Source organism: Chelonia mydas, chromosome 17 (assembly GCF_015237465.2).
Source record: "Chelonia mydas isolate rCheMyd1 chromosome 17, rCheMyd1.pri.v2, whole genome shotgun sequence".
Lineage (NCBI taxonomy): Eukaryota > Metazoa > Chordata > Testudines > Cheloniidae > Chelonia > Chelonia mydas.
In genome coordinates this window covers 12,005,538-12,023,344 of record NC_051257.2, presented here as the reverse complement: position 1 = coordinate 12,023,344, position 17,807 = coordinate 12,005,538, and the positions used below count along the sequence as shown (strand labels likewise).

General features: G+C 39.9%; 1 protein-coding gene across 30 annotated transcripts in view; it reads left to right on the top strand.

The window, feature by feature from the left end:
- Positions 1 to 17,799, top strand: part of KIAA0753 (KIAA0753 ortholog) — a 36,985-nt gene extending 19,186 nt beyond the window's left edge. For 14 of the 30 annotated variants that reach the window (XM_043530883.1, XM_037880863.2, XM_043530897.1 and 11 more), the window contains 8 exons: positions 872 to 961; positions 1,114 to 1,201; positions 1,642 to 1,725; positions 2,646 to 2,816; positions 3,925 to 4,006; positions 8,249 to 8,369; positions 8,556 to 8,783; positions 16,007 to 17,799. In XM_043530883.1, the coding sequence (XP_043386818.1) occupies positions 872 to 961; positions 1,114 to 1,201; positions 1,642 to 1,725; positions 2,646 to 2,816; positions 3,925 to 4,006; positions 8,249 to 8,369; positions 8,556 to 8,783; positions 16,007 to 16,124 (982 nt within the window). In that variant the 3' untranslated portion in view covers positions 16,125 to 17,799. Of the gene's footprint in view, positions 1 to 871; positions 962 to 1,113; positions 1,202 to 1,641; positions 1,726 to 2,645; positions 2,817 to 2,921; positions 3,053 to 3,924; positions 4,007 to 5,694; positions 7,090 to 8,248; positions 8,370 to 8,555; positions 8,784 to 12,285; positions 12,340 to 16,006 lie in introns of those variants that run through there. The other 16 variants (XM_043530881.1, XM_043530874.1, XM_043530891.1 and 13 more) reach the window with 3 other exon arrangements.
- The last annotated feature ends 8 nt before the right edge of the window (positions 17,800 to 17,807 follow it).

Genomic DNA, 17,807 nt, shown 5'->3' with positions numbered 1-17,807 from the left:
AAGCATGGAAGAAATCCAGACTGGATTTTGCAATAGCATACCAACTAGGCTAAAGTAATCTTGAATATGTGAATTTAGCCCACCACAATAAGGAAATTAAGGTCAAGATTTTCAAATATGCCTAATGATTTTTTTTTTTTGGTTGCCCAATATGAGACACCTTAAAGGATTTTCAGGGGGCTGGTATGCAGCACTTTCTGACATTAAGGCTGCTTTTAAGGGGAGTCAACTTTAGCACTCAACAGTTGAGGCACCTAAAATCACTTATCCCTTTTGAAAATCTTGGCCTAAGGATAAAAATTTCTAATCTGTTCTTAACATACCTAGTTGGTGGTAGATATGTCAGAATCTTCTGTACCATGTCTACTATAATATTTAATGAGTAGAGTGTGTTAGGAAAGCTGAGGAATTACAGGGTCAAAAGAAGACCCATCATTGTGTATCTGAAAGTAATAATAATACCTCCCACTTTCATGCCATCATGTTCCACAAATATGAATTGATTAAGGCTCTTAACACTCCTCTGGGGTACATAAATGTTGTTGTTCATCTTTTAGGGTGGACCAGAGCCACAACCGGGGTAATACACTGTCAATGTTAGAGCAGGGTTTAGAATCCAGGTTTCTCAACTTCCACATCTGTGCTGTATCCACTAGACAACTCTGCCTCTGAAACAAAGTTTCACTTAAAGATGTTCTGGGAGACAGAACAAAGATTTTCCTTGCCTTAAATTTAACATATTTAACTTCTCATTGTTGATTCTTTGTGGAGGTTTTCATTTACCTTGAATTTACATCATTTCATTAGCTAGTCTATGCAAACATACGTTTTATTTTCTTAACTTCTCTGTCTTGCTATTTCATATCTGAAGACTAGCGTGGCTTGATGCAGAAACTTCAAGAAGAACGAAGGAACTAATGGAATTCAGTAGAGAAGAAATGGAGAAAATACAAAAACTGAGGTAATTATCCAGTTTAAAAGTGTGATGCACAGAAGCAGATTTGGTAGCAGATCTCTCACGTGGCCCTGTTTTCTTAAAGTGGGTTTATGTTCTTTTGTCACATCAGATTTTCACTAAAATGCATCATCACTTTTTTTTGTTTGTTTAAATAGGTCAGAAGGTGCTTCTCCTACACAGCTGGCAGACAAGGTGGAGAAAGCAGTTCGGGAGCGTTTGGAACCTCTCTTAGATAAAGCTCAGGTAATGCAATCAAAGCTTATGCTGACATTTTGAAGAGTCTCTCTTAGATTTATAAAACATTTGTAATGGGGAAAGCAAATGGCAGGTTGCCTTAATTTGATTAGCGAAAAACATGTCCAAAATTTTTCACCCAATCCAAACAATTTTAGACATTCATTTGCAGAATATTCTTCTTCTCAGTGTGGTCCTTGACTGGAATAAATTTGGAATAAATTTGCCATATCTGCAGTAAATTAATGTTTTTCCTGTTATCTTGTGGCCAAGCAGATAAACTGGAACATAGTTTTGAATAACTGTGAGCATTCCATGTTCAATATTACTGGTGTTGCTCAGAGTATATTAGGAATTCATGTTATAGCTTTCCTTAATAACTTAATGAATTTGTGCTAATACAGTATAAAAAGTATTTTATAAACATTAACCTATTTCTGTTTCATTAGAAGGTCAATCTTTCTTTGGAAACAAACACTCGTTTGAAGGATTCTTCATTTATAAACAAACTGTCATCCCAGGCTGCTGAAAAAGTATGTTCTGTTTGGATATAATGGAGTAAAGCTGTTCAAAATGCATGATGATGTTTTCTCTTGTACGTGACGTGAAAAGGATAGGACATTTGATTTGATTTCCTAAACTGTAGCTTATGTCAGTGGAAACTAAATAGAATGACCTCTTTAATTAGGCTGTTGATTATAGAAACGTTTTTGTCGGTTGACGAGCTATCGTGTTTTAAATATACAAAGTGTGAATTCATTAAACATGGAGAAAATAGATATTAAGTATTTTTTTAAAAAAAGCAAAATCATTTTCAGAAAATTAGTATATAAGGCTATTATAGACATCCTTACTATGTATAGTATTTGATCCAAAATATTTCACACTCTAAGGATATGTTAGAAAAAGTAATTGAAATATAGAAAGGTATAGCTAGGAAAATAGTCCTGTTAGAGCAAAGTTATCCAGCTAAATGGTCAAGCTAAGAAGACATAATTGAGATTTACTTTGGCTCTGATCCTTTAGTTCAAGTTCTGTGAATTCCTACGGGATTCCTGAATTTGGGGAGTGAGTGGATCAACTGTCCTAAATTTGAGGGCCTGATCCTTCAGCATGCTGAGCTCCCTCAACTCCCATTGGCTTGCGTGATACCCTTTTTATAGGGTCCTGTACATGCTGAATTAATTTTACTAGCTTGGCTTACTATATGTGTGAAAGAAAAGTATTAAGAATGTAATTAGATTTGCATTAAATGAAGCAGTTGAAAGAAATGACAGCCCATTTATCAAAGCTAATAACTGCTTTTAGAAATTTTAATTATAGACATACATTTGAACCGCACACACAAAGCCAGTTCAAATGTATATGTATAATTAAAGTGTGTGTGTGGTGTGTGTGTGTGTAAAATATATATATATATATATAATATGTTTTGGGGGTTTTGTATCTGTAGGCTGCATCCAATGCAGATATGCTGAGTGAGAAGTTATTGGATGATCTTTTGGAAGATACAGCTCAGGAACTCTGGAATATGGAGCAACACAAGAAGATGCAAGCTGAGGCTGTAGCCATGCATGACAGTCCTAGTCTGGAAACAATGCTGCAAAGAATGGAAGAAATCGAAGTAAGCATGTGTCTAAGTGTTAGTTGTTTGCAACATTGTCACCTTGTGTATCTGTCCATACCTTACAACCTGAGCCGGTACATTGTTTGTTTTTTTTTAAGCAAGGTCTTACTGGGCCAGAACTTGGACGGAAGGCCTTGAAGGAGTGTCTACATGTAGCAGAAAGTAGAACTGTTGATTCTATATGTGACACTTTCCCTCTGAGTCAGTACTGGACCAGTGATCATGGAATAAGAGTAAGGATAGTCCAGTGATTAAGGGGCTAACTTTGGAGTTGGAAGACATGGGTTTCCTGCTTCATCACACTTCCTGTGTTTCTGTGCCTCAGTTCCTCATCTGTACAGTGAGGATAATAATTCAATAATTGTGAGGTCTCAGATACAACAGATACAGGGGCTATCTAACTGCATAAGAGAGAGAAAGTCCAAGAATGGTGCTAGTGGTGCTCCCTGAGGTGTCTCCTTTAGAATGAGATGACTTATTGAAGTCAATGGAACAACTCTTCTGAGTAACTGCTCACCAGTGAGAGTAAGGGTTTACAAGATGTTACAGCAGTTTAGCTTACACACTATGGATCTCCAACTTATGGTCAATTTCACATAGCAAAGAAAGTAGAAATGAGCCTGGAACCAGAAGCTAGTCAAAGCAATTGAAGAAGAATATCTGTAAATATAGCTACATTAAAAATACAGCTATATTACAAGTAAAGGTAAGGGGACTTATAGACTGGGCATAGGCCCTGATCCTGCAAACACTTATGCACTTGGTAAAATTTAGTGCAGTGAGTAGCCCCATTGATTTCTGTGGGACTATTCATTGTATTAAATGTTTGTAGGATCTGAGCCATAGGATGTACAATCTGCAATCAATCTGCCATACTGGCAGTGTGCTTTTTGAGACTTACAGTGCTGTACTTCAATCATGATATTTTCATAAAGATTATTTTTTCTGTCTCTATTATATTTAGGAATGGTAGTGGGGGAGGTGGGGGTGGAAGATTTATATCATGATCAAAATGAGTCATTGTTTGCCTCTCCATCAAGCTATCACCAGCACGGTTGAACTGATTAAATATCTGTTGGTTGATTTAATTTTGTAAATTTTTAAGAGATACCAAGATGCAGTTCGCAGGAGATTTAATCAGATTGTCTATGCTGATTCAGAGTTCTGGGCACAGGAAGAGAAAAGGGGTAAGTGTTGGCTTTTTTTTTCTTTTCTTTTTTTAATACAATTTCTTTTTGCTGCAGTCTCTATCTTGAGATGTTAACATCTCCTAAACAAAATTAATAGATTAGATTTGATAATATTAATCAAATAGCACCCATTTGGACTTAAGTATGTTACAAACACTATATCAAAAGGAATGTTTACAAACTGTTGCTTTAAAAATTAATATTTAAAAGCAGGAGAGGCTTACTGAGAAGCTTGCAAGCTAAAGTACCAGTCCTACAATTGGATTGATTTGAATAGATCTGATTTAAGTCACTGAAGCAGCATTTGGATGCAAGAGTCTGCCTGTATGATCCAGTTGCAGGACTAGGGCCTGAGTCTTAACAGGGGATATTTGATGTTGATTTAAGTGAAGTTTGGTTTCTTCTTTCTTCAAGTTATTCTTTGACAAAAGTGTAATTAATCTTTTTTTTTTCTTAGTAGCACCAATATTCTTTCCTTTTCTTCTTCTGAGTGTGGGTCAAACTTGCAATTTGCCATGCACAAAATCTTAGGAAATGGGTTCCTCCAGTCCTCCCCCAACTCAGCAATAGCAACCACCACCTATGGGCTACAATAGCATGTGTTTTGTCTCAGGTCCTGGCCCTAACACTCTCTTCATTCCAGCCTAATTTGAACGAGAACAGAGCCCATCTCTCCAGTGTGTAAAAGGTGTGGAGATCCCCATTATGTGATGGTTTCTCCAAGCACTCTTTCCCAACCCCTCCTACACCATGTACTATTGTGCTAACATGGCACGGAAGATAGGAATTTACCCTGTTGTTATAGCACAGGGATCGGCAACCTTTGGCATGCGGCCCGCCAGGGTAAGGCCCCTGGCGGGCCGGGCCAGTTTGTTTACCTGCCACATCTGCATTGGCCTGGAGTGGTGAACTGCGGCCAGTGGGAGCTGCAATCGGCTGAACCTGCTGACACGGCAGGTAAACAAACTGGCCCTGCCCGCCAGGGGGCTTACCCTGGCGGGCCGCATGCCAAAGATTGCCCATCCCTGTTATAGCCCATATCAGTTAAGCTAGGTGGGCGGGGAGGAGGAGGAGGTGGCAGCGTGGGGATCAAGATAAGTCTGGTTAGCACTGCTCCACTATGGAGTCGTGATAATGACTTCATAACTGAGGTACTCTTTCCATTCTAAACCTTGGTTTTGACCTCCTTCTAATTTACCAGAAATTCAGTCGGCCTAAAACGTCTACATTCAGTCCCAAACCAGAGAGAATGTTGTACTTAAATGTTGGTTCTCAACATTTTTGTATGTTCTGTGACCTCATCCCTTCTTTGTAAATGTGAGCCTTGCAGTTTTTCCATTGGATCTCTCTAAAAATAAGATATAGTGGATTTACTGACCACCTTCAACTTTATTTCTCTCTGTCTTTGCCGACTTCTGCTTGCTTATTTCTAATTATTTTCACTTCTTTTCTATTGATCCATGTGTAACTGAGTCTACCTCCCTTTTCTGAAGCTTAATTGGTGGATTTTCTTTTATTCTTTTGGCCTCCTTTTTCATACACCATTGCCAGAAAGGACAAGGAAAAAATGAAAATAACATATAGATGCAAGTAAACACACAAGGTTTTTTTAAAAAGAATTAAAAACACAGACCTGGATAAATCACTTTTTCCTCTCTTCTTTCCCCTTTGCTAATCTGTTTCAGAATTCTCAATGATTCACACATTTCAAGGTCAGAAGGGACCATTATGATCATCTAGTCTCATCTCATGCATAACACAGGCCAAAGAACCTCACCCAATAATTTCTCCGCCAAGCCCATGACTTTTGTGTGAGCTATAGCACTTCACATCGAAAGAGATCCAGTCTTGATTTAAAGACTTCAAGTGATGGAGAATGAGCTGTCGGCACTCTTTTATCAAGTGATGTTTTCTGTGATCCTCCAAGAAGGCAACCTGTCAAATGTTCAAGTTCACATTTTAGCTCAGACGTTCTTAGTCATACTCCAGAAGGATCTAGTTTGCCTTCTCAAAGCATGCTTAACTTCTGAATGCGTCAACACTTGACTTTATTATTTCAGTAGTTTCAGACATTGGGGAGAAAGAATGAGGATCCTGACCCAGGCCATATATTATGCAACGTGCTCTTGGAGTGGATAAACTTTATCTTGAACTTCTCTGAAGCCACCCACTTTGTGAACAAATACAGTTCCTGGCTCTGATTTGGATTAGTTAAAGCCAGTTGGATTCTGATAGGGAAAGGAGTCCACTTCTGAGAGGGCTACACAAAAGCTAGAGTTGTTTAGAGTGATTTGTAGAATAACAGTTCTGTTAGATCCATGTGTAACACCTCTTCATCTTCAGACTGAGCAATTACTAGAGCTACTTCATTAAACCTCTTTTGACACCTCTCGAAGACCCATCTGTTGCCACTGTGACTGAGAAATCAATTTCAAAGCCTGTAAATCCCCCTGCACTTTAGAGAACAAAGCCAAAACTGGAGCGAGAGAGAATCCAGTTCCCTCTATATAACCTAGCAATAATCCTTCTCACTCCACTCCAGCATATAAAAGATTATTTCTAGTAGTAGAAAAGTTCAGAGTTCACAGGCTGAGACATTATCTGTAAAACACAGCAAAACACTCTCACTTGATTTATCTAATGAGTTTTCCCTAGGAAAGAACAAATGAATATTTATTGTCATATTGGCTCTTTTCTTCCCTCTTTATTTTATTTTATTTTAAATGAAGCAATTTAAATGGCGCAGATTCCATAGATCTGTCAGGTATATGTCATGTCCATGCCTCAGTGAACAAGACGATGCATTGGTTGCCAGTGTAGGTTTTCTGTCCACGCAAAGAACACTGTTAAATTTAATCATTAAGTGTACAGGTTTTTTGCCCCATTCCTCCTTTCACGTAAATCAAATGATGGAAAAGTTATAAAAACAATGGAGTTAGATTTGTTTAGGAAAAAGGCAAATTTTCAGTTCTTGTCCATAGATCTGTGGTTAGACCCTGAACTCCCTGAATTGCTACGTTTTCTTTACATCAGAGTATACTGCCCAATGTGCGGCTATCATGAGTTCTTAATCTTGCTTTTAAAAAAAATCACCTCGAAGATTTTAGTTCAAAATTCACAAATATTTTCCTCCTTACTTTTCAGTAATAGAGAGTAAAGAAAAATAATCTAATTGCCCAGACTGATATTGTACAGTAGGACCTCAGAGTTGTGAAAACCTCGGGAATGGATGTTTGTAATTCTGAACAAAACGTTATGGTTGTTCTTTCAAAAGTTTACAACTGAGCATTTACTTAATACAGCTTTGAAACTTTACTATGCAGAAGAAAAATGCTGCTTTCATTTATTTTTTTCAGTAGTTTAACACAGCACTGTGCTGTATTTGCTCTTTTTTTGGGTGGTGGGGGGTCTCTGCTGCCTGATTGTGTACTTCCAGTTCCAAATGAGGTGTATAGTTGACTGGTCAGTTCGTAACTCTGAGGTTTTATTGTATCTCTTCATATCAGAAGAGCTTTTTAACTGGATGAAGAGAGAACCTGAGGGATGTTAGCAGGAAGCTGTTTGCTAAAGAAAGTCAGCTTTCCAGACAACCTCTCCTACTATTTCCCACACACCTTGATCCTGTTGTAGCCCCACTTGCCTCAGCCAAGTGGCAATAGGAAGGAATTTGGCCTGTGATTTCTCTCCCCGCTTTAGTCTCGATATAGGGCCAGGTCTTCAGCTGATGTAAATCTGTGGAGCTATGCCAATTTACACCAGCTAAGCACCTGACCATATAGAGGTTGATCGTGCACCAGTGAAAACAATGGGAGATTTGCCCTTGAATTTTCTGGGGAGGAGGCTCGGGCCCGTGGTGACTTCATGGGAGCGATGCCATTTTACACCAGGTGAGGATCTGGGCTCAATTGTTTTAGTTTTATTTCCCTTTTCCTTTTACTGACAATCTCAATAGATTGGTTGCCATAGTAATGTAATGTTTCCTATCACCTCTTTAGAAATACTCAATGAGTTGTACTAAAAGTGACATATTCTAAAGTGCTCGCGTTTGAAACATTTGGTTCTTTTGAAAGTACCCCCCTTAAATTTGTAGCTTAGAGGCTCATCACTGGTAACATTTTTCTTCATTTCTCCGAAGGACTTAACTTTGGAAGGGAACTATGCTTAGAGTGGGGACTTCTCTATATTGTTGGATTTTGGCTCCCAAAGAAACATATTTTAATGTTGTTTTCTTCCTTCTAGAAAGAGAAAGTGCATCAATAGAGAAAAGGCCTGTGTCTCCTCACCCACTCCAAATAACCAAATTGATAGGACACAAAGAGTCACAAGTGGATATTGTATTCGAAAGACCTTTCAATGGAAAGTGAGTAGAGAATTTGGTCATGAACTAAAATGCTCATGTGCTTTTACTGTGGATATATAATATGTTTTCCATTAAGAGTAAATGCCCGAGTGAGTATTATTTAAAGAGGCTTTGTGGCTTTAGGTCATGTGGAAAAGGACATTAAAACCAAGAAGTTCTGGTATATTGACTGTTTTGTGCTTCCAGTGCTATTGAAGAAGATGGGGAGGTGGAAGAGAAATTGGAGACTGGAAATGACGTTTGGCAGCCCTTGACTCGCAGTATATCTCAGCAGAAGGAGCACTGTATTTTTCTCTCTGTTCCAAAGCACATGCTCCAGGACATCCTTGATTATAACAATAGATACGAGCAGCACCTGAAACTTATTTCTCATGAGGCAGTAGGGCACTTCAATCCATGGCACATTGCTGAGAGGTACGCGAACTATTGTTGTGTTTGATTTTGTGAATTAAATGTGTCCGTTCCAGACCTGTCTTTCTGTGCTTTCTTAGAAACACACGGGAGAAATGGATGGTTTAAATTCCGAATTGAAAGCCAGAAAGCTTACAACAGTAGCTACTGGGTTGTTTTTCAATGATCCTTGATGCTTGTGAACCTTTTAAAGTGTTCACAGAAAACTAAAGGGAGTGATAGCAGAATATCTTGGAAGAGCAATTATTTTTCATGTCTTTCTATAGCAGGGGCGGGCAAACTTTTTGGCCTGAGGGCCACACTGGGTTTCGGAAATTGTATGGAGGGCCGGTTAGGGGAGTCTGTGCCTCCGGCCCGCCCCTGTTCCCTGACGGCCCTCCACTGCCCCATCCAACCCCCGCTCTTTCCTGACGTCCTTGTCCTTCTTCCCCCCCCCCCCCCCCCCCCGTTCCCCGCCCTCTGTCCGCCCCGACCCCATCCATACCCCTGCCCTCTATCCAACCCCCCCCGGCTCCCTGCCCTCTTACCACGCTGGCTGGCGGCGCTACAGTTACACCGGTATGTAGTAAATAGCTCTCCGTAACTGCTACCAGTAGCACATTCCTTCACAGAGCAGTTTAATACACTGCACTGGCAGCATGGCACGCTGAGGCTACAGGGGAGGGGGAACAGCGGGGGAGGAGCCGGGGACTAGTCTCCCGGCCAGGAGCTCCAGGGCTGGGTGGAAGGGCCATAGTTTGCCCATCTCTGTTCTATAGCATACAGTGGTACCACAGAGCCAGCTCTGTCATCTGTGTGAAATATAGTTTGGTTTAGACTATCAAAAGGAGTCTAAGTCAGAGGGGTGTGTAATTCTGAGTTTCCGCTCCACATCGTTTTGTGAAAATCTGCTCTTATTGCTGTAGAAATCTGTATGTGGAAGTTTACACCTTCTGCTTTCCTTATCCACTTCTGTCTTTATGCAAGTTCCAGTGGTAAGGCTGGAGAACCTGCTCTGGAGAGCCTTGATCCATTCAACTGAGACTATTTAACAACATGATTGTCTTTTGCCATTTGATTAAAAAGAAAACATTGCCCGGCTAACTGTAAAAGAACAGCCAGGCCAATGATGGGTGGAAGGAATGAACAAGCTTTTTATAAATTTTATTAATAAAAAGTCAATCAAGGTATTCAAAGTAGCAGAGAAGACATTGGCAACCTTTAATTTTCACAAAGCAGGGGCTGGATGTTGCTGTTTTTGAAATAACAGAAATACTTTAAAATGGCAGCTGGCCTTGTAAATTTCACTGAACAGGAGATTCGAAAAAGGAAATATTTTGCAGAGTACAGAGCGAGGTATATAAATAGTGTATGGCATAGCTGGGTCACCACTTAGTCCTCTGCAATGCAAACAAGAGAGGTAAAGTAATAAATGTCTATTTGCTGCTCATTCCTTAGCAAAGAAAAAATGTTTATTCATTTTTTCCAAGTCTGCTAAACGAGGAGGGAGGTGAAGGCTGAAAGATTACAATATAAATAAAAAATAGCCGTCTCAGCAGCAAAGTTTGAATAAGCATTTTTGGTTTGCTAAGTAACAGGTGCAGCAAGTAAACAATGTTATCTGTTATCATTTCCCAAGCGTGGCTCAATGAATGTCCAGCAAAAAATTCTGCCATTTCTCCCCAAAAATTTATTTTCAGTATTTGAATAGCATCATTCAGAAATTAACTACCAAGAAGTCTTGGTGTTGTGGTTAGGGCACTACTCCAGCAAAGCACGTAAACATGGGATTAACTTTCTGAGCATGTGTGTAGTCTCTATGGCCCTGATCCTACAGACACTTAAGCAAATGCTTCATATTATTATCTCTACTAGTCCTATTGAAATCAATGGGCTTACTGTAGTAAAATTAAGCATCAACACCGGTGTCTGCCGGATCAGTGCCTTTGATTTTAATAGGACCACTCACGTGCTTAAAGTTCAGATATGCTTCTGTGCTTTGCTGGAGTGGGGCCTACGTGAGCAAGAGCTGAATGACCTTGGACTGGTCACTATAACCCGAGGCAGGTTAGAATAGACCGCTAAAACATCCCTGGGCATGTTTCAGCACTATCCTTATAAACTCCAATACAGTGTTCATAATTGGCATTGGTGTGAGCCTCAGCAGCTCAAACACTGGCCCCCCTTCATGATTGCCAAAAGGACAAAATGGAAATGAGCCCTTCCTTCTTGCAGCTGAATTGCAGCTCTTATGTATGATATGATACATATGATTTGAAATCAAACTAAAAATGTAATCCAATTCACAGCACTGTTTGGTGAATGTTTTACCATCAGAGGGCCCTATAAAACTTGTCAACCATTACATGTATCAGTAAACATTTAGAAGAAACCGCCTTGCTCTGTATTAGAGACACAGGAAAGTTAATTTTCCTGGTATTGTTGCAGCAAGCATAAGACTCTGAGAAGGACAAATTTTTAACAGGCCAGCAAAGACCTCAACTTCTCAAATGCTGAAACACTATGAAGTCTTCTGTTGCCCTGAGTTAAAACCTCTGATCCCACTGCTTCCCTGTAAACATCCTTGCTTTCAGAAGGGCCTGATCCAATGACCATTAAAATCAGTGGGAGTCTTTCCATTGATTTCAGTGGGTTTTGCATCGGGTCCCGAATACGTTAAATCTTTCTGTACAAAGCAGAATTCATAGATTCATAGATACTAAAGTCAGAAGGGACCATTATGATCATCTAGTCCGACCTCCTGCACAACGCAGGCCACAGAATCTCACCCACCCACTCCTGCGAAAAACCTCTCACCTATGTCTGAGCTATTGAAGTCCTCAAATCGTGGTTTAAAGACTTCAAGAGGCAGAGAATCCTCCAGCAAGTGACCTGTGCCCCATATTACAGAGGAAAGCGAAAAACCTCCAGGGTCTCTTCCAATCTGCCCTGGAGGAAAATTCCTTCCTGACCCCAAATATGGCGATCAGCTAAACCCTGAGCATATGGGCAAGATTCACCAGCCAGATACTACAGAAAATTCTTTCCTGGGTAACTCAGATCCCACCCCATCTAACATCCCATCACAGGCCATTAGGCCTATTTAGCATGAATATTTAAAGATCAATTAATTACCAAAACCATGTTATCCCATCATACCATCTCCTCCATAAACTTATTGAGTTAAATCTTAAAGCCAGATAGATCTTTTGCCCCCACTGCTTCCCTTGGAAGGCTATTCCAAAACTTCACTCCTCTGATGGTTAGAAACCTTCGTCTAATTTCAAGTCTAAACTTCCCAATGACCAGTTTATATCCATTTGTTCTTGTGTCCACATTGGTACTGAGCTTAAATAATTCCTCTCCCTCTCCGGTATTTATCCCTCTGATATATTTATAGAGAGCAATCATATCTCCCGTCAGCCTTCTTTTAGCTAAACAAGCGAAGCTCCTTGAGTCTCCTTTCATAAGACAAGTTTTCCATTCCTCGGATCATCCTAGTAGCCCTTCTCTGTATCTTTTCCAGTTTGAATTCATCCTTCTTAAACATGGGAGACCAGAACTGCACACAGTATTCCAGGTGAGGTCTCACCAGTACCTTGTATAATGGTACTAAAACCTCCTTATCCCTACTGGAAATACCTCTCCTGATGCATCCCAAGACCGCATTACCTTTTTTCACGGCCATACCACATTGGCGGCTCATAGTCATCCTATGATCAACCAATACTCCAAGGTCCTTCTCCTCCTCTGTTACTTCTAATTGATGCGTCCCTAGCTTATAACTAAAATTCTTGTTATTAATCCCCAAATGCATAACCTTACACTTCTCACTATTAAATTTCATCCTATTACTATTACTCCAGTTTACAAGGTCATCCAGATCCTCCTATATGATGTCCCGGTCCTTCTCTAAATTGGCAATACCTCCCAGCTTTGTATCATCCGCAAACTTTGTTAGCATGCTCCCACTTTTCGTGCCGAGGTCAGTAATAAAAAGATTGGTCCCAAAACTGATCCTTGAGGAACTCCACTGGTAACCTCCCTCCAGCCTGACAGTTCACCTTTCAGTAGGACCCGTTGTAGTCTCCCCTTTAACCAATTCCTTATCCACCTTTCAATTTTCATATTGATCCCCATCTTTTTCAATTTAACTAATAATTCCCCATGTGGCACGGTATCAAACGCCTTACTGAAATCTAGGTAAATTAGATCCACTGCCTTTCCTTTGTCTAAAAAAATGTTACTTTCTCAAAGAAGGAGATCAGGTTGGTTTGGCACGATCTACCTTTTGTAAAACCATGTTGTATTTTGTCCCATTTCACATTGACTTGAATGTCCTTTACTTTCTCCTTCAAAATTTTTTCCAAGACTTTGCATGCTACAGATGTCAAACTAACAGGCCCGTAGTTACCCGGATCACTTTTTTTCCCTTTCTTAAAAATAGGAACTATGTTAGCAACTCTCCAATCATACGGTACAACCCCTGAGTTTACAGATTCATTAAAAATTCTTGCTAAGGGGCTTGCAATTTCGGGTGCCAATTCCTTTAATATTCTTGGATGAAGATTATCTGGGCCCCCCGATTTAGTCTCATTAAGCTGTTTGAGTTTCGCTTCTACCTCAGATATGGTAATCTCTACCTCCATATCCTCATTCCCATTTGTCATGCTACCATTATCCCTAAGATCCTCTTTAGCCTTATTAAAGACAGAGGCAAAGTATTTATTTAGATATTGAGCCATGCCTAGATTATCCTTGACCTCCACTCCATCCTCAGTTTAGCGGTCCCACTTCTTCTTTCTTTGTTTTCTTCTTATTTATATGGCTATAGAACCTTTTACTATTTGTTTTAATTCCCTTTGCAAGGTCTAACTCTGCTTGACTTTTAGCCTGTCTCACTTTATCCCTACATGTTCTGACCTCAATAAGGTAGCTTTCCTTGCTGATCCCTCCCATCTTCCACTCCCTGTATGCTTTCTGCTTTTTCTTAATCACCTCTCTGAGATGCTTGCTCATCCAGCTTGGTCTACAACTCCTGCCTATGAATTTTTTCCCCTTTCTTGGGATGCAGGTTTCCGATAGCTTCTGTAGCTTTGATTTAAAGTAATCCCAGGCCTCATCTACCTTTAGATCGATAAGTTCTTCAGTCCCATCCACTTCCCTAACTAATTTCCTTAATTTTTGAAAGTCAGCCCTTTTGAAATCAAAAACCCTAGTTGCAGATTTATTTTTGTTAATCCTTCCGTTCAGTTTGAACTGAATTAGCTCATGATCACTTGAACCAAGATTATCCCCTACAACCATTTCTTCTATGAGGTCCTCGCTACTCACCAAAACCAAATCTAAAATGGCATCCCCTCTAGTCGGTTCAGCAACTACTTGATGAAGGAATTCATCAGCTATCACATCTAGGAAAATCTGAGCCCTATTATTATTACTAGCACTCGTCCTCCAGTCTATATCTGGGAAGTTAAAGTCTCCCATGATCATGCAGTTTCCATTAATATTTACTTTATTAAAAACATTAAAGAGGGCTCTATCCATACCCAAATTAGATCCCAGCGGTCTATAGCACACCCCAAGCACTATCCCAGGGGAGGCTCTAATAGTTTTCTTCCCCAGTGTAATTTTTGCCCAGACGGACTCTGTCTGATCCATTCCATCGCTTCTTATTTCTTTACATTCTACCTCATCATTGATATACAATGCTACTCCACCACCTTTACCTTTATTTCGGTCTTTCTTAAACAGCACATGCCCCTCAATACCTGTAATCCAGTCATGACTACTATTCCACCATGTTTCTGTTATCCCTATATCTGGTTTCACTTCCTGCACCTGTAGCTCCAGTTCCTCCATTTTGTTACCTGGGCTCCTCGCATTGGTGTACAAACATCTTAATTTTTGCTGTTTGGCCTCGCTCGCATTCTGTACCCTATTAGGCACGGTCATTCTACAGCCAGTATAACCTATTAAACTGGTATCCACACTGCCCTTCCTCCTTATATACATTTTCCTACCCATGGCTGTATCCTTTCTTACTTTGTTTTCTTCCCTCTCAATGCTAAAATCCGGCGTGGAGATTACCTGGACATCTCCCCCAAACACCTAGTTTAAAGCTCTCTTTATCAATTGTGCCAGCCTCCATCCTAGAAGTCTATTTCTTTCGCTACTCAGATGAAGTCCATCCCGAGAGAACTGTCCTCTGTCCATGAATGCCTCCCAGTGGACATACATCCCAAAGCCCTCCTTACAGCACCACTGCCTAAGCCATATGTTGATAGTCATAATCTTGTCACATCTTTGTTGCCCTTCTCTAGCAACAGGCAGAATCCCACTAAAGATTACCTGAGCCTCGATTTCCTTAAGCGTCTTCCCCAGCTTAGCATAGTCTCCCTTAATACTTTCCAGCAAGAATCTAGCCGTATCATTTGTTCCCACATGAAGGATAATTAGGGGATTCTTTCCTGCTCCCTTTTAGGATCCTTTTCAACCTCAGGTCTACGTCCCGTATCTTAGCACCTGGAAGACAGCCTACCCTTCTATGCTCTGGATCAGCTCTGGTTACAGGCCTGTCTATTCTCAGTAAAGAGTCCCCGATCACATAGACCTGCCTTTTCCTGGTGACAGTGCTATTCTCCAGTCTATCCCCTGTTCCCTGCAAGTTCTTTCCATTCCTATTCTCCCTTGTAATCCTGTTCAACTCATCCTGTATCCTCCTGGGGCTCATATTTGGTGTAGTCTCCATTGACTCTTCCCCTTTTCCTATAGGACTAGCCGCTCTTCTCTTCTTCCTTGCCCTTCCACCTTCAGTGACTGCCTGCTGAGCCCCTTCTTCATTTTCCAACTCTGCAAACCTGTTCTTGAGCTCTATTTCTCCTTCACTAGCCTGTTTGCATCTAACATTTTTAAAAAGGAAAAAAATATACCAGTTAACAGAAGGTTGGTCACATTCCCCAATCCTCCATGGCCACCATATATTCACCCCTCTTTTATCAGAAAGCTGATAGATGCAAAAATTTCAGATGCTCCACAAAACTGAGGCATAAACAGGATGGTTCTGTAGTACAAGAGTTTTCCCCATAGTAAATATATATAATAATGTGAAAAGAAATACAAACATTTCTCTTTTGAGATCAGAGCTTTGATATAAATGGATGAAATGATTGGTGCATATTTGGGTTTGTTTGTACAAACCCCAGGATTCTATCCTTGGCTTTTAAACTTGCTTTTCTCTCCTTTAGCCTTGCAGAAGAACTGACCGAAGAAGCCTTATGTGATGTGGCAGCAGAGCTGCAGGATGTATGTGAGGATTATGCAGAAGCCGTGTTCACTTCTGAGTTCTTGCAGCCCACAGAGTAAACACTTTTAAATCTGTGCCATCAGCTAATGGAATGTCAAATCCCAGCCTACCGAGCATATTGGGTGTTTAGGTTTTCTTCAGTATCTTTGTTCTTACTGAACACGTGGAAGAAACTGCTCAATGTGTGGATGAAATTCGGAAGGGATTCATCTTGTGGTTTTTAAAAACCACAATGCAGATGCTTTCCTTTTCAGATTTCAGTGTAATAAAGGTGCTGAAAAAGTGTTTACTATAACAGAAGTAAACACTTAACAGTAAAGTTTACATATGTGTGCAGAACCATTATCAATCCTTCTCTATATCTGTGATTAGTTTTTCACTCTTTTGTGTGTGATCTAGTGGTACGAGCAAAGCACTGGGAGTTGAGAGTTCTGGATTCCATCCCCAGATCTGTTAACGATTTGGGCAAGTCACTTAACCACTCTGTGCCTTACTTTCCTCCTTTGTAATGCTTCTTACTTACCTCACTGGGTTGTTGTGGGGCTTAATCAATAAATTATTGTTCAGAATGCACTTTGAGCTCCTCTGAAAGGTGCGCTGGAAATACAAAGTATTATTTCATATGCGTCTGAAACCCAAATTGAAAATGCTGATGCAAAAGAGTAAATGCTGTTTGATTTGCCTTCAGTGTTTCCAGTATCACACAAGAAAGATACTGTTTATTTTGTCTGACCAACTGCATTAACATTCTTCACAGTCTTGTTAGCTGTTTTTTGGACTAGATGCAATAATCCAGAGGGGTGATCCTTATGTCACAGCATTAAGTGGGTATTTTGAACAATAGCTAGAAGTGGCTTGATCTATTTGCAAGAAAGCTTGTACTGCTGTACTATTGCAACCCCCTTATGGTTGTAACATTGTTTTCTGAATGTTTTACAGCAGTATGCATATCTGCATTACGATTTAACAGTCCAGACAAACAAGACTTTTTTTTTTTCTTTTTTAGAAAAAAGTTACTGGCACAGGTTCCCCCCCCCCCCTTTTTTTTTTTCAATACTAGCCTAAAACAATACCATTCTTCTAGCACCAGCTCCATTTAAAGACCCAATCCTGCATTCTTTACTCACTTAAAATGCCCATTAAAGTCCATAAGAATTATGGGTGAACAAGGAATGCAGGATTCAGCCCCAAAATTGTGACATCAAACCATCTAGGGCATTCTAGCGTCTTTCTTACTTTTCAGAGATGTTCTTAGTTTTTTGGGGGTATGGTGTGTATGATATGTACCTGAATACTCTAGACTCAGTAGCAGGTTAGGGATGGAATGGGAGACTTGTAAAATGTCCTTGATTTTATTGATTTGTGTTGAGACGGTATTGCACAGAATTGTCTTATTGCACAATAAAAATAAATAGAATAACCGACATCCCTGGTTCTTTTATATTGGCCTCATTTGTTAGTTTCAAATAATCAGTGTCCTAGGTTGAGTTTTGCTAATATATGTCCAGAGGACAAACAAGAAAAAAGGGTATATGATAAAACTTATGGGCCAAAACATGGGTCCATTCCTTAAATTAGCATTCACATTTCTTTTTACACATTATTTACTGTGACAAATTCCTTTTGTGCAATAATGTTTAACCCATTATAGCATCATTTTCAGTATATCAAAGTTTTTTTATTTTCTGTAAGTCAAAACACATTTTTGTAAAAATAAATCAAACAAAAACCCAACCCCCAAA